The sequence below is a fragment of the Dendrobium catenatum genome, unplaced genomic scaffold, assembly GCF_001605985.2.
Source record: "Dendrobium catenatum unplaced genomic scaffold, ASM160598v2 original_scaffold_27042, whole genome shotgun sequence".
Classification (NCBI taxonomy): domain Eukaryota; kingdom Viridiplantae; phylum Streptophyta; class Magnoliopsida; order Asparagales; family Orchidaceae; genus Dendrobium; species Dendrobium catenatum.
This window is the reverse complement of record NW_021345501.1, coordinates 142,295-167,797: the sequence shown is the minus strand read 5'-3', so window position 1 is coordinate 167,797 and position 25,503 is coordinate 142,295. Positions and strand designations below refer to the sequence as shown.

Genomic DNA, 25,503 nt, shown 5'->3' with positions numbered 1-25,503 from the left:
GCGGTCTCGAAGGTGGGCGGCGGCGGCTGAGGAGCGGCTCTATACGGTATAGCGGCGACGGAAACGGCGGGGCTGCGTCGTCGCTGAAGGATGTGAGCCGGAGTAGCAGAACAAGCCGGACGCCGTCGTCTTCGTCCTCTGCTGATGGCGGCAGTGTTACGTCCTCGACGGAATGGAAGTCGAAAGCTGAATTGTAATACATGATCTTGATCTTTCCGTTATTTTTTAATAAATTTTATTTCTAGTTTTTTTGTTGCGTTTGTGGTAAACAAAAATAAAAACTTACTGTGCATTAGCTCTAGTTCGTTTCAAATTGTGTAGGGTTTTGTTGGTTGGTAGGTAGTGTTGACGACGACGCACCTGGCGATCATCATGGAGTACGCCGCCGGTGGAGAGCTCTTCGAGCGGATTTGTAACGCCGGGAGATTCAGCGAGGATGAAGTATTTTCCTGAAATTTTATCCCCTAATCCCATAATTTTTATACCTAATATCAATTGCTTCTCTACTAATCCCTCATTACTTTATTGTTTTATATTTAGGCGAGATATTTCTTCCAACAATTGTTACAGTTTTTATTTTTTATTTAGAATGGTTACTAATTAGCATATAAATTTTTTGAAAATTTTGACATTTACATTTCTTTTTCATCTCAATATATCAGGGTATAAAGGTAATTTATTCGCATACAGCTGCAGCACAGCAATTTAACAGTTATACTTCCCAAACAGAATATAATGATTTTTGTACAGCAATTTTTGAAAGCAGCTTTATGTACAACAATTTTGTAACCTACTTTACCGATAGTTGCAGTCGTCCCAAACGCACCCTAAGTTAAGTATTGCAGAGATGAGGATGCTTAGGTGGATGAGTGGATTGACCCTTAGAGATAGGATACGAAATGAGGATATACGTGAAAAAGTTGGAGTAGCTCCAGTGGAAGATAAGATTAGAGAGAGTCGCCTTAGATGGTTTGGTCACATTAAACGGAGGACTTCCGATGACCCGGTTAGGAAAGTTGAGGTATAAGATTTGACTTATGTTAAGAAAGGTAGAGGTAGACCTAAAAAGACTTGGTTATAAAATTTTATAAATTATCTTTTTTTATTAGATTTAAATGAGAATTTGACTTTTAACCGGACAGAATGGCGAAAAAGGATTCATGTAGCCAACCCCACGTAGTGGGACAAATGCTTGATGTTGTTATTGTTGTTGTTGTATCCATAGGATGCTTATTGTTATCTCTTTTTGTGAAATTGTATTTTTCTTTTTTCTAGTCATTCTTAATAATTATCCTTGTCTTACTCCTATCACTATCTAGTGTGAGTGTATATATATATATATATATATATAACTATGTGCGCAGACGTGTGAAAGATAATTCTACACTTAACCTATTTAGCATAATTTCTTCTAGTTATTGCTTGTCATACATTTTCCTCGTTCTATCATGAGTTACCTCTCTACATAATTAAAAATATGAGATGTTAAGAAGCAGCATTGATCTAACTGAGACAAGCAAGTCAATGATTACCTTTTGCTCAATTCCAGGTACCTTCAAAACCTTTTTGTTAACCTCTCTCTTTCTGCAGGACATCAGATAAAAGCATTACAACCACAAGATAAAAAATCAGCAGATCTTCCTGTTAAAACATAGTCTGTATAGCTATCGCATACTACATCCAACTTAGTAACCTTGGGATTGTCTACATAGTAAAACTTGTAATGGTAGTAATTTCACAAGATGCCAAAACTTACAATTCCCTAACAGTTTGGTCAAAAGCTTTCTTCATGCTGCTGGTGAATAAAATGCAATCACCTTTCAGTTAATTATGCAAAGACTTCTGCAAGGAAGACATGTAAGGAGGAAAATTTTTAAAATTAATGACATGGAAGAAATAGCTGTTCATCAAAAGGTTTCAAATATAGAGTAAGAATGTGAGAGCATAATTAAGATGAGCTTAAAAGTCGTCAACGTAGAAGAGTCGTTTCAGAGAAAATAATTTAAAGCATAGCACCAGTAAAAAATAGAAATACTTTACAAGGAATCAAATGGTAACTAGTACTGCGCAAAAAAAATACTTAGAATGAAAGAAACAGAAAGCCAAGGTTGATACATACTGTTAGCGCACTTCAGAAAGTGATCCCAACAAAAATTAATTATAAAAAGAGCCAGCACTATGAAATTGGGCACATTAATGAAGAATTTATTTTATCTAACCTAGTATACAGAAGTTTGATTAAAATGTACAAAAGAGCAACGACTTTGATTCGGGGAGAGTACCAGAAATCTATTTAATTCATTAAACAAACAAATTCACGGAACATGACATCCAATTCAACATAATTTAGCACATTTCTAGCATGTGAACCATGTTACTCTGCAATGGAAATACTTGTAAATTATTTTTGTAGAATTATAGCATAAAATTAAGTATCTAAGGAGATCCTACAAATTTCATAAGATAAATGGTATGAATTTGTTGGATGCAGGTAGGATTAAGGGATTACAAGTACCATAAACCTTCAATATCACCAAACAGCTCATAAGAATATTTGGAATAAGCATCATAATCAATAGCCTTATCCCAACTATTTAGGATAGGCATTTTGAATCATCATTCTTCGTTTATTTTTATCGAGTGTTGTCTAAAGTGTTAAATTTATTATTCACAAATCTTTTTGAACAATTTCTATCCATACAATCTTAGGCTACTCATTTTCATTCCTAATCTGACACTAATTTTATCAGCTTATCTTAATGGGTGTTCAACCTTTTATTGTGCATATCCAAATCATCAGGATATATTTCCAGTCACCTTATTTGTAATCGAAATGTCACTCTTAGCATTTTCCATTAAAATAGTCATTTCTTAATTTATCCTTCCCAACTTTGCCACACATCCATATTAGCTTTTTGTTAGGCCGGTTCTCATTGAACCGGCCCAGCCAGCCCACCTTGGGCTGGCTCTAGTCTACAGGAGGCGAACAAACCGCCCCCACCCCCCAATTGATGCCGCCCAAGCCTAGTGGACCCCACTATGAAGTAAATTAAGGTGAGAGAGAGAGAGAGGGGCAGCTAGGGGTTGGAGGGAATTTTGAGTTAAGGAATTAATGTATTAATAGTATGGGTTGCTTAGGATGAGGGTTATGCATGCTTTGAGTTGTTCTCTTGGGTTCTCTTGTAGTTTTCTTTGGCGTCTTGTGCTCTAGATTCATCATCTAGAGATTGGGAGAGAACAACCCTCCTCTCGAATTGAGGATCAATTGTATCTTGCTTTGTGTTTGCTTTTGCTTTGAATCCACTATTACAATCTATCATTTTGGATTAATTTCATCAAGATTTTCGCATTATTTCTATTGTTTTATCAATTATTGCTAGGGTTGCTTGTGAACTCAAGTATTTTCTCTTGGATTACTTGCGAACGCAAGTATTTACTATCAAATTGGTATCAGAGCGTTGTCTAGGGACCATCGACGGCTGAAATTCTGAAATTTCAGAGGTGAAATTTCATCCGGAAGAAGATCTTCTCGTGATTCTTGGGAAGAAATATGGTCGGGAAGAAGGTTGAAGTTTTAGAAGAAGAAATTGAGCAACTTAAATCAGATTTGGAGGGAAAATTTTCTGATTTTCAAAATCAGATTTCATCCAATAATGAAAGGATGGAAGGGAAGTTCGCCGTGATGGAAGAGATGTTGAAGAAATTGCTAGAAGTGAAGATCAATCCGACAACATCGGAAGCAAAGGAAACATCGGCGGCCATGGAAGAGGTGGAAACCCTAACATGTTTAGGGGAATGTTTAATCAGGTATGCTCAACTATTTTAGCAAGTATTGCAAGTAAAACATAATTAGCATGGATTGGCATGTATCAATACTTAAAGAGAAATATATACCATTTGTAGAATATCAAGATGAATTATATAATCAATTTCAAAGTTGGAGACAAAAAATAATAGCATACTTAAATATTATGCAAGGTTTATGAATCCTATAGTTACACATGATTTATCTTTAGACAATATTATTATCACTACTTGTTTCATCAAAGACCTTTGGCGTGAGTTTAGGAATGAGCTCAGACAAGATTCATTGAAAATATTATATGAGACTTTATCTAGATCTTTGAATATCGGGCATGTTACAAGCATTTTATTAGGGTAGTTGCACCTACTGATTCCTAAGAAAAAACTCAATAACATCTGATCCGAAATCTATGGAAAATATACTAATAAAAGAATCATAAATGACTCAAGTTTATCAAGTTGAAGAGATGGTAGTACATGAATATTCTTTTAAAGATATATTAGATGCAAAATATGATTTACAGTTAAATTATGAATCCATATTTGATTATGTTGAATCTACAGGTATACCTAGACCATATTCATGAATCTAAATCTATACTTAAATCAAGAGTCAACAATTGAATTTGAAACTGAAATCGAGCATCAGATCAAATTATAATCTAAACTTCTAATAGGAATTACATTTATTTTTTAATGTGATGCCATCAAATCTTATGCAGTTAATAAATCGAATGAACAATATGAAAATAAAATTTTAATGAATTATCTGTTGATATTGTTTCTATGATGGATAATTAGAATGATGTTGAATTTTTGTTAAGTTCTTGGTTTACTGGCATACAAATTTATAGCCAAACCTAATGACATGAGCTAAGTGGCATCAATATTTCAAGGAAATTATTAATGATAAATCTCTTTAAAAAATTGAAATATAAAAAGCCATCCATCTGGTCAATCTTGAAGGTGTATAATTTATCATGACTAATTTTTAAACCATTTGATTATCTTTCAATAAAGAGTTTATCCATTCACATAGACATATAATAATAATGTGATTTGTTTGTTGTTAATTTTGTTATCATCGTATTTTCTAAGAGTTCCTTATAGGTCATTAGCATTATCAATTAGAACATCTATTAGTATTTTAGCATTTTTAGCAACTACCTCATATTATAGTATTTTTTTTTTACCTCATATTATAGTAATTATTTACATAATAAGCATAAATTGCAAGAGGATATTCAAGGAAATCTAGCTGCTAATAATGATAATCATAAGATTTATGTTGATGTGAACAGGTTACATGAGAAGTTTAAACATGGTGATCAAGTTACACTGTGTTTAAATTCAAAAGACTTGCATCATGAGCCTTTGTTAAATTCAATGTGAGAAAAGCAAGCCATTTAAAATCTTGTAGTGCATTTTGAAGCTACTGCCTACAAAATAAAATTTAAAAAAAAAAATCACAGCATTAATCCAAACTTCAATGAATTTAGTTTGACCTTGTTTCATAAATATGTTGTTAATTCCTTGGATTCTTCTTGTTATTCACCTTCTCCCCATGAATTTGCATAAAATCCTCTGCCAACTAACCCTGTACAGCTTCTTCCTAAAGCTATTTTGGACATATGAGACTATGACCACCACTGACGGAACTTAAAAATTTACGCCTTCACCTCCTTGTTGAATATCAATTTTTAAATTTATTGGAGTTAAATTTTTCAAACCAAATAGATTAAATACAGCATTGGCTTCTTAATTCTATGTCATGACAATGAGTGGTTACATTTGCAACACTATCACAATCCTATAGCATATTCTTTACAAGTCCATAGCACTTTGCCGATTTACTATTCTTTTGAATGTTGTTACAAACTACTCTATTTTGTTTGCATCTGAGCTAGGGCCTGATTATTACATGTGGAATTATTCACTAGTTTTTTGTTGCAGCATATTTGAATTTTTTTCTGGATAAAATAAAAATCAAACTATCTAGAATTAAATTTGGTTGATCTTGTGCCAACCATATCTATTAATCTAGGCATGAGAAGTATGTAAATAATTGATCTTAGGCATGTAGAGATCTTTTAGATAATATTTTTTTCCCAATTTTCAATGTTATGTATGAAATTAAATGCATATTCTTTTAAGTGCGGCACAGCTGACTGCCTAATTATGGGGTAAGTCATCTCCTTATACCTACATCATGTCATTTTTTTACTCTAGTAACTTCTTTCCTTGACCCTAGTTGTTTTACATAACTTTTTGTTAGATTGCTAATACTGTTAATTTTGTTCAAATCTAACTAAACTATGAATACATTAGTGATAATTACATTATAAGTTTGATGATTTAATGTGGTTTAAATCTCTTCTTAATTTTTTCGGATTTATTCAATCATTAAATTATCGTTTTGTTTGATATGTGAATCTTAAATTCCCTTTACCTAGAACAACTTACAAGCATTTTATCATTCTAGTTTCACCGGGAGACCCTAAGCCTTCATGCATTGATCAATCCCTAATTAGCATGATATCCTAATAAAATATTACAAATCAACTAAGCTTATTGATGCATTAATTAATTAATCCCAAATCAAATCAACTAACGCTGAAGAATAAATTTTCTTATTAAATGGTTATTACTAAAATCACAATTGATTGATGCTTAGCTTGAATTGTGAAAAAAACCAACTCACAGATCTAATCAAGATCTAATAATCCTCTTACTTAATATTCAAAATGTTTTTAGATTTAACTTGGACAAGCAAAACAATTTTCTAGATTGGAAACTCAGGATTTACTAAATCCTAGTTTACATCATTTGCTAAATCCTTCTAAATCCTTCTTGCATCTAAATAGACCCAAAATATCAAAACGACCTCACATATTACAAGATAAATCAAATAAATGTAGACAGCAAGTGAAATTCATAATCATTTGTGGAAGATCTACTGCACCAATCACCCACCTAGGATCCTTAAAGGGGCCACTTTGATAAACAAGACCGACTACTAAAAACAAAGAAAAATCTCCCGTGTACAATTAAAAAAAAAAAAAAGAAGCACTAAAGTCCATAAAGACCTAGAGTTTCAAAGAACTACAGCTGGTTTTGGCATATTGCAATTCCCATTATAAAAATAAACCCAAAAAGAGACCATCACGACGTAATACCGAATCAACCAACAGCGACAAGACGCTAGCTACCGATCCGACGAGAAAGAGATAAATATAACACCAAAAGCAATTCCAGACAACGATAAACCGGAAGATCTGGAAAACTCGAGGAAGTCTAGCGCAATCCTAGCTGCTAAGATAGAAAGCTTGGATCGAAGGATGAAAAAACTAGCTCGAGCATACCTCCAGTGAAAACGAACAGCATTCGATCCGCCAAAGGTTGATCAGCCGCCTCAATCAGAATCCGTAGGAGCTACGGCAACGAATCCCTTCAGTTTCAGCTAAGACGAAGCTAGGGGCTTCGGCCAGCGAGCTCTCCCTTTTGTGCGGATACAGAATATCTGCGAGGCAGGGGAGGCAGAAGGTGTTTGTTGGAGGAAGGGTTCGCGGGTGGTGAAAGAGGTAAGAAGGTGCGGGAGACGGGAGGACTCTCGGAAGAAAGACACGTGTCGGTGTGAATTGTTTTCAACGCGGAAAGTAGATTCGACCCATTTTTACGGTATATAAATGGCCCCCACATCTCATTAATGCAGATGCCCCCTCGTCTTTCCCTAATTTACGAAATTCCAATTATTCATTCACGCCAAATCGCCAGATCCCAAGCTTCGATGGGGCGTAGGAATGAAAATGGGTCAAGCCCACTAACGAGCTTCCTCGAATTCGGTTCATTAACAAGCTCATGGTTGAACTTATAAAGTTTCAAGTCGAGCTCATTGCTTAATTGAACTTGAGTTAGATCGAATCTAAGCTCTGCTCGTTAACTCGTTGAGCGGCTCAACGTGTGCCGACCACGGGAGGTGAATCGCGTGCCAACTAGTGAAACGCGAAAGGCAATGCGTGAAAGGCAGTAGCATGAGCCGAGCTCGAGATTTGACTTACGAGTCAAGCTAGCTAAGCATAACACAAGCTCGACTCAACTCATTTAAACCCATGATGAGGGTATTTTAAAAAAAAAAAAATTTACTCAAAATGTAAAGCTATTTTAATTTATTTTGTGGCATTATGTGTATGTCATGAAATAAACTTGTTTTTACATTAATATAATTTTGAGTATTCTAAGATTGGAGTTTATTTAAAATTAGCTTGAATTATAATATATATATATATATATATATAAAACAAAAATATTAATTGAATTATTTGAATATAATCATATTATGGCATGCTAATTATTTTAGGGACCTTTCAATAAGCTCCAATTTGAGCTAAATGAATACAATTTTATATGTGTTAATTATTTAGAGTCGGCTTAAAATGATTTTCAGCCTATTGAAATTAATTGTTTCGAGTAAATTGACTCGCCTTGAAGTTCTATTTGAGTTTGAGTTGGATGGACTTGGAAATTTTAAGATCGAGCAAAGCTAGATTTGTTGAACTTGCGTGTTTCTATCCTTAGAGATGGGGTATATATTTGGAGAAATTACTACGTGCAGAGTCTGGATGTTGCTCAGACTCCAATTGAAAAAGGCCACGTCACTTATACATAAAATGTGTATTTAAATACGCATACTATGTACAAGATTGTACATAGTCTGTGTATAGGTGATTTGGCATATTTTAATTGGAGTCTGGACTCAAGCTTACACCCAAACTCCGCACGTAATAATTTCTCTTAGATTTGAGTTCAGTTTACTTACCTCACAAATGTTTTAATTTTTAAATGGGATGTGCATATACAATGTAATATGCACATACATATACATATTTGTGTATGTTAGATGTGTTGAATTTTAATTGCATCAATTTTTTTATAAATATTTACCATCAAATGAAATTAACTTTAATTTCAATTTGATTGGAATTTCAAAATATTGTTGTCAGTTTTATCTCATATTAGGATAAAATATCAAATTTTTATGTTAAAATGTTAACCTTAGAAGTAAAAATGATAAGCCACAATAAATTGAATGAAATTATGCACAATATCAAAGAAAGAGAGAAAGTAACATTTTTGTGCTTCCAATTAAACAAGCATGCGCTTATGAGAAGGGGTGAAAGAATTGTTATTTGAGACAGCTTTTTTATTGAATTTGAAAATAGTTTTCTAATATAAAAAATTCTATTTAAAAAAATTTTGTACTAAAAAAATATTTTAAAAGCAATAAGAAAGTTGTCTCTAACTAAACCCTAATGTGGCCATTAAAAATATGGTCCGGTGAATACTCAAGCATCGAATGAAGACTACGTAACTTTTTCAAAGAATTTTTTATAGATGGCTATTAGGATAATTTAGGGTTAATAGTTCATTAATGAATGATTATTTGATGATTAATGGATTATGATCTCCCAAAATAAGGGGTGTCAATTTCGGGTCACGGGGCAGATTCAGGTCGAAGTCTGAATTGATCCGACACTAATCAGGTCAATCCAAACCCGACATGCTTCGGGTTCGGATCAACCCAACCCGACCCGCGGACATGGAAGTGGGCCGACGACGGCTGCAGTGGAAGCCTCACCGCCTTTGTATGCTGCGCGGAACGGCCGCGGAATTGCCCAGCAACGCTACGCTGGCCTCCTCGCCTCGGGACGGACGCGGTGTGAAACTGCATAGCAAGGCGCCTGGCCGCCTGGGGACGCGAAGCAATTGACTGCGACATGATCTGGCCTCGGGACGCGAAGCGATCAGGTAGTCGGGGCAGGCGGGCTTGAGGCAGTCGAGCAGCCGGGGCAAGTGGGGCAGGGTCATTCCGGGCAGACAGTTTGTGTGCATTTCGGGTCATTCCCGGGTTCCTAGGTCAACCCAAACCCGATCCGGTTTTTCAAACGGGTCAGTTTTCAGGACCCGAACCCGAAATTTTTTTGTTCGGGTTCGGGTCGGGTTTGCGGGTCAGGTCCAATATTGACAGTCCTAATCAGAACCCCCTAGTTAATTAAATCCTAATCAATACACCTCTTGATTAAAAGAACTTCAATAAGCTCTGGATTGGTGATTAGTGAATTTTGGATTTACATTTAGGGAATGTTTAGGGATTAATGGTCAACTAAATTAATATCTTATGATTTCATTGCATGAGTCAACATGGGGACTCGGCCTATAAATAATAAATTGTTAAAAGGTTATATGATCTATAGAAATTAACTAATAGCCATGTACTTTCTTCTATTAGACATCATAATCAGATCCAGTAGAGCGAATATATTTGAGGCTTTAATCAAAGTGCTATAAACTTTCTTCAGTCTTATGGTTTCAATTGTCGGTTTACAAAGCGCTCACGAAGGAGGAGAATTGGGCTTTTGAAAATTTAAAATGTTTTTTTTTTTTCTTTCATAATAAAATACGATGCAAATCGATAAATGAATAGTAAAACATAATAATAAATAAAATATACAAAGATAATTACTCATACGAATACTACAGAAAAATGTGTCATTACCGTCGGACTTTCTAGCGGACTATTTTACGTCGGTAATACTGACACATGTACCGGCATAAATTCCACCCGTAATTTACCGACACACATTCTGAAGGCATTTCTTAATTGTCCGGCGCATATTCCTCCGTTAACGACCTGCGGAATTACCGGCGCATAATGCGCCGGCTTACTTAAACTCGACGAATCATTTTCGACATCTTATCCACCGGTTGTTTAAGTTATTATTTAAATGTTTACGTTTGATAATGTAATTGATGATGTTCTTGATCTGAAGTGGCTGTATGAATATAAATAGTGTTGTTGTATTGTTTTATATGCAAGTTTAATTGTGAAAATCAATTTTAAAAGGAGGAAGTTTGTTTTTTTTTTTATGCTACAGATTTCTAGCGAATCTTTCCGCCATAAACAATTACGATAATATGCTACAGGTTACTTTCAAAATAAGTCTTCTGTCATCATCCTAGGGGGACAACCAATCAATTTGATGTCATCACTATACAAATTTTATACAACCAATATAATATTTGCATCAAAGCCAAGGGCTTCGAAGAATTTAAAGTCATGGAGCTTGAAGGAATACCCCAAGATAAAATTTTAAAATCTTCACAATAGGACCTAATATTTCAAGATCAAAGAATTTGAGATTCCTTGTAATTAAATTATATTTTCTTCAAGGAAGTTTATTATTGCTATCACATAGCTATTTTGTAGTTTAATTAATTTTTTTTTTTTACAAATTGCATATTATTTGATAACTCTATAGGAATTTATTTTTATCTAAAATTTCCACCACAAGAAAAAAAAATCAACATAACCTTATGTGAGCCTACTACAACCCAAAATTTCCTCAATTTTGATTCACAAGCCAAAGTTTTATCTTTAATTGAATTAAAATAAGACAGCTAAATATCTTATCATTTCTTGAACTTCATAAGCTTTGTGCATTTCTTCATTAAAAAAAACTATTTTTTGCATGCATTTAAATAAATTGTGTTAAATTATATTTTTAAGGCTAAATATAATTTTATTAAAAAAAACTTGAACTATCTAAAAAAAAGACTAAGGTTTTATTTGTGATGACTTTTTACTGCTTCTTAAAGTAATTTTTTAGTTACAAAAATTAATTTTTGTACTAAAAATTTTTTATTTAACTTGCCTAAAAATTTAAATTATAAAAAAAATTAAACTCAGTTAAGGAAAAAATATCATATTATAATAATATTATAGATTATTGGTTTGAAATTGAAAAAAAAATAATTATTTTATAAAAAATAATGTTATAAAATATTCACATTTATAAATGATCAAAATACAAATAAATTAATATGAAATAATAATTAAATTATTTAAACAACATATTTAAAAAGAAAAATGAAGATATTTTAATTTAAATTATTTATATAATATATTTAAATAAACAAAATCATTAATAGAGATATGCTGTTCATCACCAAAAAAAAAAAAAAAATTAATTTTTTTTAAATTGATTATGTAAATGATGCGTAAAATAATTATCCGATAAATGCTTCCGTCTATTAATAGACAAACTTCCGTATGAATGTCGGTTCATTACAATCGGACGGGCTGTAAAACGTGCGGCCGCTTGATATGGAAAGCCTAATTTACCACCGGTCTTCTTCCCTGCCCTCTTCGGCTCGTACATTCAACTCATGGAGAGAGCGATGAACAATGGTGGAGACTCTTCCGATCTCTTCTTCGATGCTTTTGACGCCTTTTCGCTAGGTTTCAATGAAAGTCATGAGGTTTCTTCACCTCCAGGAACAATTGAAAATCAACCGGAGAATGAGGGCACTGCTGCTAGCCTTCCGGAAGTTTCAGCGACGTCCCTCCGCCGTCGTCGGTCTTCTTCCCGTTTCACCGAGCCTCAACAAAACTCGGACACAAAAGTTCTGAGCTGCGAGCCAGATGCCAACTTTGAGATTTCCACCTTCTGTGAAGGACGGGGCAATATCCCTCCTCCCGATCTTAAAGATGGAACAATCTCCAATGGGGGAGAAACTACTACGTCGGCGCTTACTTCTGAGCAAAACGTTGAAGGGAAAGATAGGGGACAGGAAATTTCATCGCGAATGGATGAATCGTTGGCAACAGGTCATGAATATCCAGACCAGAGTCTCCTACTTTCTCTTGCTGATTTATTGATCAATGCGATCTTTTTCCAGGTTAATATGATGTTTAAATTCTTAACATTTCCGATATGGTTAACCTATAATTCTTTATTATTTGTGGTTAATCCTCTTGGAACGCTAAGACGAACAATAGATGGCCTGAAGAAGAGGATGTTGTGGGTATGCAAGGCTGCCCTGGATATTTTCAGCCCGTTTGTCCCTGATATACTCAAGAGAGAAGAGGGAATTGTTTCATTAGTTGGGAGATTGGTCTGGGGTTGCTTCTGGTTTTTCTATGTTAGTATTGCGCTGTCCGGACTTTTGATAACGGGGTTTCTCTTTGCTAGTATTCTGATGAGCCGAATTGTAGAGGAGCCACTAGAGATGATAAGAAGTTTAAGTTTTGATTACACCAAGGCTAGCCCTGACGCCCTCGTGATGCTAATGCCATGTGATGATGTTGGATGGAATTTAGATTTTGATGGGAAAGCTGGATTTGTGGAGAATGCTGTTAGGCGTCCTATACCACCCAACCACAAACTGCACTTAACCGTTTCATTAACACTGCCTGAGTCTGATTACAACAGAAATCTGGGCGTGTTTCAGGTATGCTTTTGTGTTTTATTGAAGCTCGGGATTGCATTTGTTGAAGCTACAATCTTTTATGTGTTGCACGTATTGTGTTTGCTGAAGAGTAAAACAGAAAATCACCAATACTCATAGAATGCAACGAAATAATTGACAACTAATGTTGGTTTCCTTTAGAACCTCTCAATAAATTTTAGTGGAAAGATTAGAGAGTAGGGAAAAAGATGAGATATTTAGTGTTATTAATACTTAGAAAAAAAATTTGTATTATAGAAAATAATGGGCCATTAATATGTCTCTTTGATGAACTGACTTATGATGTAGAACAAATATGTGAAGATGAGTAGCTTAAGAAAATTTGCACGCTTAATATTTCAAGAACAATATTAAATAAAACTTACGCCGACTAAAATGTTAAGATAAAACATTAAGGCGATAAAACAAGCTTGGCTAAATCACATGCATAGAAGTTAAGGTCGTAAAACAATCAATTAATCTAACATTGCATACGTGCTTGGGTTTCAACGATAATCCCTAAAGTAACAATGAGATTAGTCACTAAGAGATGATCCCTTACTGAACTCTTCCAACTTCTAGGAGTTAGCGGAGAGAATGGCAAGAACCTTCATGAATCACTTATAAACCCCAATGGAGTTGCGACTAAGAGATTAAAAGATTTGGAGGAGAGTTTACCAAAATAATCGGAAGATACGAAGTTCCGGTGGCTCTAGGAAGGCTCGGAAGGAAGTAGGTGGCATCTAAGAACCTTCTTGAAGGTGTGACCGGCAATCTGAAACGTCCGGACAGCATTTGAAGACCTTCCAATTGGTTGAACAGCAAGAAACAGGTGCAGATTTTCCCTGGGACAGCAAACTGCATTGTTGGAAATAACTTGGACAGCTCCTAGGTGGTCTTGGGTGCTTTGCACCCTAGGCTATGGCCTTCCGAGATATAGAACAATAGGTTCCTTCTGCTGGAAACAAAAGACTGGCAACAATAATCTCAGGAGAGCATGGAGAAGTCGTGGGAAAATGCTTGGGGATGGCGGCTGGAGGTGGGATAGGCTTGGGAAGGGGAATTGAGAAGGTTATTGGGAGGATTCAATGGATTAGGGAGGGAAGAAGGGGGCGGCATGTGTTAGAGAGAGGGAACAAAATTAGGAAAGTGATCAAGAGCACTTAATGGCAACCTTGGGAAGGTCATGGGGAGGGGAGGCCGGCGGTATGGTGGTGGGGAGGAGACATGGGCAGTGGGTCTTGAAGGGGAGGGGCGGATGGTGGTTCGACGGTTGTGGGATGGGGAAGGCGGCAGCTGTGTGGCTTGAGGTGGGGGAGTTTTGGGAGAATTTGGGTGGGGGTAGATGGCCGATGATGGAAGGGAAAGGAGGAGCCGGCGGGTGGGGTGGGGGAGAGAAGAACAAAAAAGTAAAATAACGTAAACCATGGGCTGCAGACTCTTCCAAAGACTGGTGGGTATTGCGCTTGCCCTCACTTTGGGCTCTCTCTCTTCTCTCTAGTGCTCTCACAAGAAGAAGAAGAAAACACATAAAATTTTAATTATCATCATTATCATCATCATTACACCAAAATACAAGAGAACTAGCCTATAAATAGGCCTCATGAAAAGAAAAGAAATAAAGGCTAAAATGCCCTTCGGGCTACAACACCACATGACTACCCCTAGAAGTAAAATGGGAAAAATTGAAATATAAAATAAATTAGTACATAAAACACAGAAAAAATAAACTCCAGATCATAGCCGCTGATCTCTGATGTCCTCATCAACTTACCCCTTGGTGAAGAGATCCTTTTTTGGAATATATGAAGCGTTTTTAAATATAATCACACTTTAGTTAATATACATTGTTTAATGATCATAAGACCCACAAGGCATCAATCTTGGTACGAATCCTTGAGCACACAGAGTAAAGGTTATAATCATTAGATAGATCATCTTATGACCCTTACATTGCAATTTGTGTGCCTTCTCTTCCTCTTCTATCCTCTTGGCAACATTTTTTTTTTTTTAAAAAATATCTTAGATTTATTTTCATTGTATGACTTTTGGAGAACTATATATGCTTCCATATTTTGTTCATAATCAAGTAATAAAATTCATAATTTTTTCAACATTTCTTTGTGGTATCCGGGAGATGTTAGAGTTTACTTTTTCCAATCTTTATTCTCTTTCATTCTTGTTGAGATTTTCCTCTCTTCATTATGTTTTGCTTTTTTAACTTCTCTCATAATTACTCAACCATCATGAATGTTGGAAGTTAGTGTAAGGCAAGATTGTGAAAATCAGATTGGAGATAGAACCAAAAGAAGTAGAAGTTTAAAATTCAATGGTTCGATCGAAGCTGAACTGAATGATGTAATAAATATTATAACTTTATAAATAATATTTAAATGATATAATAACTATAAAATAACTTAAATATTATGACTAAAAATAAATAAAATTCATAGATAAATAATATATTCTATATTTTTAAATTTAAATATATTCAATCATTAAATTTAATTTATGTTTAATATAAATTTAGTTTACATATAAACTAATAAATTTTAATTTATGTTGTATATTTAGATATAATTTACATCTATTGATTATATACAAAATTTATATTATAAAAGTGAGAAAAAAAATCAAAATTGTCTCTTGAATTTTTATGAAAGATCAAAATGATCCCCAACTATATTAAATGATCATTTTGTTTCCTCAACTTCTTACGGAGTAACCAAAATAATTCCACACTAAGACTATTTTGATTACTTTTAAAAGACTTGACGAACCAAAATGTTTCTTTAATATAGTTGGGGACCATTTTGGTCCTTCATAAATAATCAAGGGACTATTTTGGTCATTTTCTCTTATAAAATTATATCTATAAATCATATTGGATTGTTTATAATTAAAAACAGATTAAAAAATAGTTTTTTATATTGTATAAATAAATAAATAAATAAAATAAGTATTATGAACTAAAAAATTAAATATTATTTGCATTATAAAATATGAATTAAAAAATATGTATAAATATGTAGTGTATTTGTTGTGAACTTGATAACTTCATCTTAATTATTTAATCTCACATCACGTGGACACTTTATGTTAGTATTGCTTATATAAATTTGATAATTCCTTTAAGTAACATTTTATGTGGGGCCATGTGAAACTCTTGAGTTGGTGCGTATTTGGTAAATGATCATTATAAGAATGTAATGCTCATTTCAAATTAAAATGTAAAATATATTAAATTTAAATTAATTTATTAAGTTTAATTTCATATTAAATTTATTAAATTAATTTATTTAATTATGTAAGTGAGATGTAGCAAATGAAGAGTTAGTTCGATATTGTTAAGGTTGGTTCCTTGTGAATTCGATTCTGGGAAATTATCAGACCTGGTAGCTATTCGTTTCTCGGTTCAACAGGTTGAATTGGCTTGTCCGGTCTGATTTTTAAAATGTTGGTGTAAGGGAGAACTCTAATGGCTATAAACCTCATGTTGCTTGAACGGAAGAATTATTTAAAGTGGTATCAAATTGTGAAGACCTTTTTAAAAGGAAAATGAAAGATCAATCACCTTATGAATCCTTCATCAGAGGTGAAGGATTTGAAGTTTGTACTTTGGGATGAAGTGACTTCTATGATTATGACATTGTTATGAAATACCATGATGCTTGAAATCAGAGGGCCATATGCGCTCCTCTCTATCATAAAAAAAAATTGGGACACAGTTGAACAAATGTACTCAAATTTGAAGGATGTTGCCCTCATATATAATATCAAAATTAAGATTTCAACAATCAAGTAAAATAATCTATGTTATTGAGTACTTTAATGCAATGAAAGTTTATTGGCCTGAATCAGATTATTATTAAGATCTCATAATGACATATTGTAATGATGTGATAATTCTCAAGCAATTTGTAGAAAGAAAAATAGTGTTTAATTTTCTTGCAATACTCAATATTGATTTCGACCATGTTTGTGTATGAATTTTTAAGTAGAAAAAATATACTATCACTACAACAATAAGGAAGGAAGAATAATGGTAATGCTCGATACTCTGATCTTTGAAATATCTATCATGAAAACGATGGAACCCCAATGTAAGAAACTTATTGCTACAAATTCTTTCCCTAATGAACGACAAAAGCTTCTTCCACAGACAATGTATGGTGTAAGTACTACAACAACAACAACAACATCAAGCCTTTATCCCACTACGTGGGGTCGGCAATGTATGGTGTAAGTACTATAAGAAAAAAATGATGCATCAAGGAAAAATGTTGGAAACTTCATAGAAAGTTCTCAGGCTAAGGTGAGAATAAAGAAAGTCGCCAAAAAGGGTAGACCTTTCTTTTGACACCAGAAGGGCTTAATCTAGAATAAACTGAAAAACTCATGAATTTACTTAGCGATCTGAAAAGAATATCTGGATCATGCTTTCTAGCTCGAAATAGCATGACTTTTAACTCTTATACTTTTAGTGTCTTAAATAATTCACCTCAGACCCGAATCATATATTCAGGAGCCATTGATATTATGACCAATATTGCCAACCATTTTCAAACCCAAAAACCCTGCCCCAACAACAACAAAAAAAAGATTGGCCGATGATTTTCTAATAACTATTGTAAGTCATGAAAATGTTTCAATTTTCTTCATATGTACCCTCAATAATGTACTACATGTTTCTCATATTCTAATAAATTTTCTATCAATCCATAATATTACCAAAGACCACAACTACTAGATAACTTTTTTTTTTTAAACTAATCAGTATGTATTTTAGGACCTCATTGTAGGAAGACGATTGGGTAAGCTAGAGAAAATAATAGGCCACATATTTTTTAAGATAAAATTACTTATCATGTTTTTTCATTTCTAATCTTAATATAAACGCCAATTGGGAACATCATTATAGGCCAGGGCATCTTTCTTTGAAAACTATATAATATATATTTCTTTCTCTTTTTATGAATATAATTATGCAAAATTTTATTTTAAGATTTATGAAATATCAAACATTTTTGTGTTGTTTTTTATTTAAGTGATTCTAATCATATGCTCATTTTTTAATTATTCACTCAGACATTTAGAGACCTTACAAAATTCTTAATATTAATGGATTTATAGGATTTATCACCTTCATTGATAATTGCATTGGGATGACATGGGTGTATGTCGTCAAATAAAATTCTGATTTCAACATTATTCTTCCCATTTTGCTGTTGTAATGCAAAAATAATTCAATGCTAACATAAAAAAATTTCAGACTAATAATCCTTGTGATTATATTAATTGCATGTTATCATCTTCTTTTAGAAAGAATGTATTAACCATAAATATTCTTTTTTTGATACGGCCAACAAAATTGAATGACATAAATGAAGAATTGCCACATTTTGGAAGTCGGTATGACTCTTGTGTTTCAGAATCAAGTGTCAAAAAATATCAGGGAAAAGTATTCTTAAATGTCACATACTTAATCAATAGAATACACTAAAGAGTGATTGACTTCTAAAGTTTTCTAAACTATTTGGAATTACAAATAACTTCTGAAAAAATTATATCAAAAAACTTGGCATGGCCTTAAACATTTAGCCTTGCTGGTTGGAGACTTGAATTCTTCTTCTTATTAACTTGGCTCGATGATTACAGAAGTAGTACTTGAGTTCTTCCTAATAGAACTCTTACCCGTTTTTCTCTTATAGTCGCTCTAGGTTTTGCAAGTATGTCAAGAAGTTCATGTAATGCCACAAGGATATTTTTTATAGGAGGTCTAGGTGGATGCTTAGGTGGATGAGTGGCTTTACCCTTAGAGATAGGATACGAAATGAGCATATATGTGAAAAGGTTGGAGTATCTCCAGTGGAAGATAAGATTAGAGAGAGTCGCCTTAGATGGTTTGGTCACATTAAACGAAGGCCTTCCGATGACCCGGTTAGGAAAGTTGGGGTATTAGATTTGACTTATGTTAAGAAAGGTAGAGGTAGACCTAAAAAGGCTTGGTTAGAAAATATTAGAAATGATCTTTCTTTATTAGATTTAAATGAGAATTTGACTTTTAACTGGACACAATGACGAAAAAGGTTTCATGTAGCCGACCCCACGTAGTGGGACAAAGACTTGATGTTGTTGTTGTAGGTCTAGGTGGATCAAAATACATTGGTCCTCCATATTTATTGATGCTTCTCCTTAATAATGACTTGTAGTGCTCTAACTCCTATGTTGGTTCTAGATTGATGGAAGATTAGGAGTGTTTACTAATTGGTCATTGCATAAGCATCAAGTTGAGTGCCATATGACATGAACCAAGCAATTGGTCTCCTGAGGCGGTTTTAGATAGGATGAAACACTGGTGTCAATTGGAGGACTGAGATCTATGGGATTTTTCAGTGAGCTACTGCTACTGTAAAGGTCAGGTTGGAAAGGTTCCTTGGAACCACTCGGGATTTGAGATCCCTCGTATCCCTCTATCAGACTCATGCTCTTTGATCCCTCCATGGTTTGTCACCTTCACGGGTTCTCAAGCCTCAATCTTGAGGACTTCGTTTACTGTATCTCATGCTTCTCAGGGTTTGGGACCTTGTCATCTTCATGTGCTAAAGTTGCTTTCCCCTGCGTTTGAGGGCTTTGAGCTGAGCCTGTCTCCTGACCTGTGGTCGTTTTGGCTCTTATGATATAACGTGATTTAGTTTCTTTGCAGCTCAATCAAATAAAAAAAATGGTACAGAATATTTTTCCCCAATTGGAGAAGCGAAAATGAATAAATGCAAAGCAATAAACATGAAGCATGAAAACAAAATCAGGCGCAATTGCTCTTAGGAAGGATTAACCGTGTTTTGATATCTGCTTGATGTGGCGGGAGGAAGGAAATGGCGACTGCAGCAGCAGCAGCGAGGCAAAAGTAGGCTACAATTTTAGATTTTGTATATTGTTGGATTCATGATTTTAACATTACAGTGGGAGTTTTAAGGACATAGGGCTCTTTGGGGAAGGGACGTGGAATTGGATGATTGAATAAGGGTTAGGTGCATGGGCTTACGATATGAATGTAGGGCTGTTGCGAGTAAGTGTCATGAAGGATCATCATCTACTGTTATATATTTTATTGGATTTTAATTTCCAATGCGGCAATGCTATAAAGGAGCTGAACTTTGGTTTCAACAATGAGGATGAATCACTCAAATGGCTGTAAATTTCTTGAATTATCCTTTGGACATATTAAAGTGGAGAGTGCTCTTAGTTTTTAGATGAGGGGAGAGGGACGAGCCACCTAGACCTCTAGAAGAGGAGAAGAAAGATGAGGAGGGACAGGAAAGTGGAGTTTATTTTGGAGAGTAAGTGAAGTTTAGAGTCAGGTTTGAACCAAAATTTGTGGAGAGGGATGCAGTACTTTGAGCTGGCCCTCTCCGGTCCAGATGTGCAAAGATCCCCAGATGTACGATCTGGGAGTTCATCTTGTAATGCTAGTGCTCATTGGCATCATCGTGGGCCAAATCAACAGAGGCAATGAGGTATTCAATGACTTTGGAGTGAGAGTGGTAAAAAGCAGGCAACATGGATGATTTGTTGGTGGGGAATGATGCAAAAAAGGTGGATTAGTTGTTCAGTGGAGGGGCTGAGGGAAAGGTTCAGGGTTAGAGGCCTATAAGGTGGGCATGTAAGGTGTCGTGCTTGTGCCAGCACTTGCCCCCAAGTGGGCTCTTATTCATTATGGTAATTGATATAACACATTAAGTAGATGAAAATAATCAAGTTAAAAACTTAATTATAAGAGGTAAGATCAAAGCCCAAAGAAAAATATTAAAGAAAATGTCCAATTATAAGTTTCCACACAAGAGCCTAATAATGAACCCTTATTTTTTAATATTTTAAATATAATTTAGATTTTATTTTTTATTTAGAAATTTGTATGATCAGTCATGATATGATTTTGTATGGATGAAATATTAAAAATAGGTGATTGGCCACCCTTTCTTATTAATATCAACTTACCCCTTTTTTTCTCTCTATTTTCCTCTAGTTAAAAAAATGGTTACAAATTAGACTTGTAATGACTATAAATATGGGCTGAAATATTTTGTAATTTTATTGATGACTGAGATATTTTGATTGTTTATTGGGTACTTGGTGGCTTCAAGTGGTTTGCCTATCTTTTATGAATTAGATAGCGATCTCGATATTTTCTTTAAGTTTTTTGTTACCCCTCTTAAACATTTACTCCAATCTCTTCATCCACTTTATAAGCATCATCTATGGTCAATAAACTGACAACCAAAATCTTAAAATCATTCTATACACTTTCACATAGCTCTCGGCTAAACTATGAAACATTTGAACCTAATATTATTCCCTACACCTCAACGGTCTCTTGAACTCCACCAAATTCTACCATTAACTCAAGATCATAAGTTTACATTTCTAAGCTAACATTCCACTATAATTTTCAGCCATTTACCCACAAACAAGTCACTCCATAAAGTGATATTCCAAACCACTCGCATATTGACCATTTCTAAATATATTTCAATAGTTGATGCATGGTATCTTGTGAGCTAAGTAGCTGTACATGAAAGTCTCGATATGTTCATTTCTCTCTTCATATATAAAATGATTGAGACTTTGTTATTTTTTACTTTTCTGATACGACTAAAATGCACAATATTGGTTTCACCTTAACTATCTAAATTGCAGTATAAAATATTAAAATGCTGAGCGATTGCCTATTTGGTACCCTAGATCCTTTTTAATATTTATTTTTAAATTATTTCTACAGTTTCTGTCAAAAATAGTATCAAACTCTTTTAACAAATGTTAAGGATTCTGTTGTTGTGATTTCATATTTGTACATGGAGTATATAGACACCTGCACTGTTTTGTTGTGGATTAGTATGCTATACTTTTATCATTCTACCTATGAATATCCTATTAAGATGTTAACCCTGGATCTTTTATCTAGTAAGAATCAATAAAATCTTTCCAAATAGTTTTCCTTTTGATTTATCATAATTGATATTGACACAGCACCTCAGTCCTCAAAGCCAATATTCTTCTTGTTCATCACTGTTTAAATACTGTGGTAAAATTTCTCATGTGTTGTTACTGCGCTGCTATTAATACTACCACTACAGAGCCTTTTTCAGGCCTACAAATCTTTTTGCAATTCCATAGATAGTTAATTCTGTACATATCTTAATCTATATGAAATTTGTATTAATTATCACTCATTCTGTGTATTGGCTCGTTGAGCTAAGGTCAGGGTAGAGTTTATTTCAACAAATGGCAGAGTCACCTCTCGTTTAAGCAAACCTTGCATGCTACGTTTCAAGAGTTCTCATATTCGCTTAATGGAGACCTTTATCAAAAGCGGCCCTCTGCTAGCAGGCTATTCCTCTGAGTCACAGGTTATTGATTTAGATTTGTCAGGTTTTACTGAAGGAAATGAACCAACCATGAGCATTAGGATAGTTCTTGAACAGCGCGCAGAATTCAGGCCAGGTGCTGGTATTCCTGAGATTTATTCTGCTTTTTTAAAACTAGAATCAGAGCTTCCCATACTGAAAAGGATAATATGGAACTGGAGGAAAACGCTACTTATCTGGGCTGCAATGGGATGTTTCATCTGGGAGTTGTTGATTGTGTTGATCTGTTGTAGACCTGTACTATTTCCACATGGAAGGCCAATTGATGAGGTTTCTCCGAACGGGCAACAACATACTTGATTGCGGTAAACAAGTTCATGTTTTCTTCTATTTTTATTTCCAGATGTCTTCCAAAAAAAAGATTCATGTAGCTGACCCCAAGTAGTGGGACAAAGGCTTGATTAGGGGTGTCAATATTGGACCCGACCCGAAAATTTTGGGTTTGGGTTGACCCGAACCCGAAACGGGTTGTGTTCAGGTTTAACAATTCGGCCTGATTCAAAAAATCGGGTTGGGTTCGAGTTGACCTTTTGACCCGACAATCCGTGATTGACCCGTTTTGGACCCGCGTTGACTGGAAAAGTGGAGATTGACCCGTTTTGGATCCGAAAACTAGCAGTTTTTTGTTGGCACCGGGTCATTCGGGTCGGGTTGGATTGACTCGAACCCAACGGGTCGGGTTCGGGTCCAGAAAACTGACCCGATTGCAAAAACGGGTTCGGTTCGGTTCGGGTCGACCCGAATAGTGCCGGGTCAGTTTCGGACCCGAACCTTACTCGTGACCCGAAATTGACACCCTAGGCTTGAGCCTTGATGTTGTTGTTATTATTGTTATTGTCTTCCCGCTCAAGTTGTCTTCTTCAGGTGCATTGAATTGCTGGGCTGCGACCAAGTATGTTCTTATGCCAGATAATGCTCAGAAGTTAAACATAGAAAGAAGAAAGGAATTGCTCAGCATCAATGTTTTTATCATCTTGATCACGTATCATAATTTACAACTACGGCCATTAAGAGTAATCAGGAGTACAAGTTTTGGTTGCAGAAAGTTCTATGAAATTACTTAACCAAAAATCAAAATTCCAAATGAATTTATTCCTGTTTCAGTGTTGAGTTGCTTCAGTTAATGGATAAGAAGAACTTATTTATGCTGCATTTTGCAGGCTGTTTGCCTATTATTAATGCAAATGCCTTCATTTTGTTCAAATCTTATGTTTGTTCTTCTTCATTGAAAATGTTGCACTGGTTGTGAATATAAATAGAGGTTTAGTTAAAACATCATTGGCATTGGAAGAACATAGTCTCCTGTAATTTGTTGAGATTTTTTTGCATGTTATGTGCATGGTGCAGCTTTTGACTTCTTGAACTTGTATGGTAAACTAATTATTTTCTTATTAACATAACTACATAAGTTTCATTGTATTAATATTATAGCTCAAGTACCATAAGCATCATATGAAACAGTTACAGTAGTGTTGCCTGACGAAGTATATATTTGATTTGATGTAGGAGATATAATAACTCAAAATCTTGGCTTGAACTTTTGAGATCTGTACCAACTAAGCTAATTGACACTGACTAGACTAATAAGTGCCATTTTTGTGTTAAATAACATTTTTGTATGCTTGATATGTGACAGTGGAATATGTTTGTTTGTTTTTTTTTTTTGGGTAAAATGAAGGCATCAATTATTAAGATGACAAAATTCACTGACGTAGTGAAATATGTCATCATAGTAGTCGATGCCTTCAGCTATTACATTGGGAGATTATTTTGTGCGGACATCGGACGGGGAGAATCGTCCGGTTTGCCTCTGTGAACAGTAAAAGCGCAGTATGACAACGCTTTTTCTTTTCACACTTTTACTATTCACAGAGACAAATCAGAAGGGTTCTACCTGTCCGTTGTCCGCACAGAATCCGCGCAGTCCATATTTTTTTATGTAATTGAGTCCACATGATTTTAGCTACTAACTTGTGTGTTATCTTTCATTAATTATCTGACCATTTTTTTGTAGTTTATTTGTTTATGGAAAAAAAATGGAAATCCGTTGTGTCATATTTATGCTTTGTATGAGATAGTTTTTTTGCTGTTTTTTAAAACAATTTTCTAGTACAAAAATTTCTCTAAAAAATAGTTTTAGAAATCAATAAAAATATTATATCAAACGAAGCCTTAATCTACACTTAAGAATAAGAAAGCACAATTAAAACACATTAGATACAATGTATTTATTGTTATTATTTACTTTTGTTATTTTTAAGAAAATTTTAAACAGGATATTAAAAATCTTTGAAGTCGAGGTTATTTCTTTAAGAAAATAGAAAAGAAAGTGGAGAAAAAGTTTCTTGAGTAATAAAATAAATGTTATTATGTTGCTGCTAGAACTTTTATTCTATCAAGTGAACGTACGCAGAGGAAGGTTCGGTTTTAGGCAAAAAAGCGCCTGTACCGAGGTGTACCGAATTTTTTCAAAAAACTCGGTACAAGGGCTTTTTTTGCTTAAAACCGAACCTTCCTCTGCGTACGTTCACTGGATAGAATAAAAGTTCGTTGCTGCTGTGCTCGAACATGGAGCGGCAGGAGCGCATTTGCTGAGAAAAAAATTCTGAGAATTTTTATTAGCAGTTTTAAATGCTAAAAGAAAAATGATGAGTTTCTGATGTGATGGTTGCTAATAAGGCAAACATAAAAGTTGTCGTGATTATGCCCACACCCTCAAATGCTAGAAAGATTATTACGTGCAAAGTCTGAATTGAAGCTACGTTCAATTTTTGTGAGTTTGCACAGTAAAAGTTGTGGTGAATAGTAATTGCACTTTTCTTATGCACACTCATAAAAACTAATCGGTTATTCCATTTGGATTCTGCACCTCCAACTGCTAAAGTTGGTTAAGGTGGGATTATCGAGGAAGGGACAAGTAATAGGAAGCCGGAGTACGAACTCACATTTTGGAGATTCAAATTAAGCTGGCCATGCCTCCACGAATCTA

General features: G+C 34.5%; 2 protein-coding genes across 2 annotated transcripts in view; one reads left to right on the top strand and one right to left on the bottom strand.

Annotated features, from left to right (window-relative positions):
- Positions 1-7,373, bottom strand: part of LOC110112837 (clathrin interactor EPSIN 2) — a 32,001-nt gene extending 24,628 nt beyond the window's left edge. The window contains exons 1-3 of the mRNA XM_020845183.2: positions 7,167-7,373; positions 1,757-1,842; positions 1,533-1,584 (exon numbers count right to left, since the gene is read on the bottom strand). Coding sequence (XP_020700842.1) covers positions 1,533-1,584; positions 1,757-1,791 — 87 coding nt within the window. The 5' untranslated portion in view covers positions 1,792-1,842; positions 7,167-7,373. The remainder of the gene's footprint in view (positions 1-1,532; positions 1,585-1,756; positions 1,843-7,166) is intronic.
- A 4,559-nt stretch (positions 7,374-11,932) lies between these two features.
- On the top strand, positions 11,933-23,842 carry LOC110112847 (seipin-2). Its single transcript, XM_020845195.2, has 3 exons — positions 11,933-13,092; positions 22,347-22,819; positions 23,379-23,842. Exons 1-2 carry the CDS (start codon positions 12,028-12,030, stop codon positions 22,812-22,814), a joined length of 1,533 nt encoding a protein of 510 aa, XP_020700854.2. The 5' UTR covers positions 11,933-12,027; the 3' UTR covers positions 22,815-22,819; positions 23,379-23,842.
- Positions 23,843-25,503: the final 1,661 nt, after the last annotated feature.

Bases quoted from the DNA above. Each gene is read 5' to 3' on its own strand.
- LOC110112847 (XM_020845195.2), top strand. From the start codon at position 12,028: ATGGAGAGAGCGATGAACAATGGTGGAGACTCTTCCGATCTCTTCTTC. The intron at 13,093-22,346 runs GTATGCTTTTGT...CGTTGAGCTAAG, and splicing joins GAAATCTGGGCGTGTTTCAG to GTCAGGGTAGAGTTTATTTC.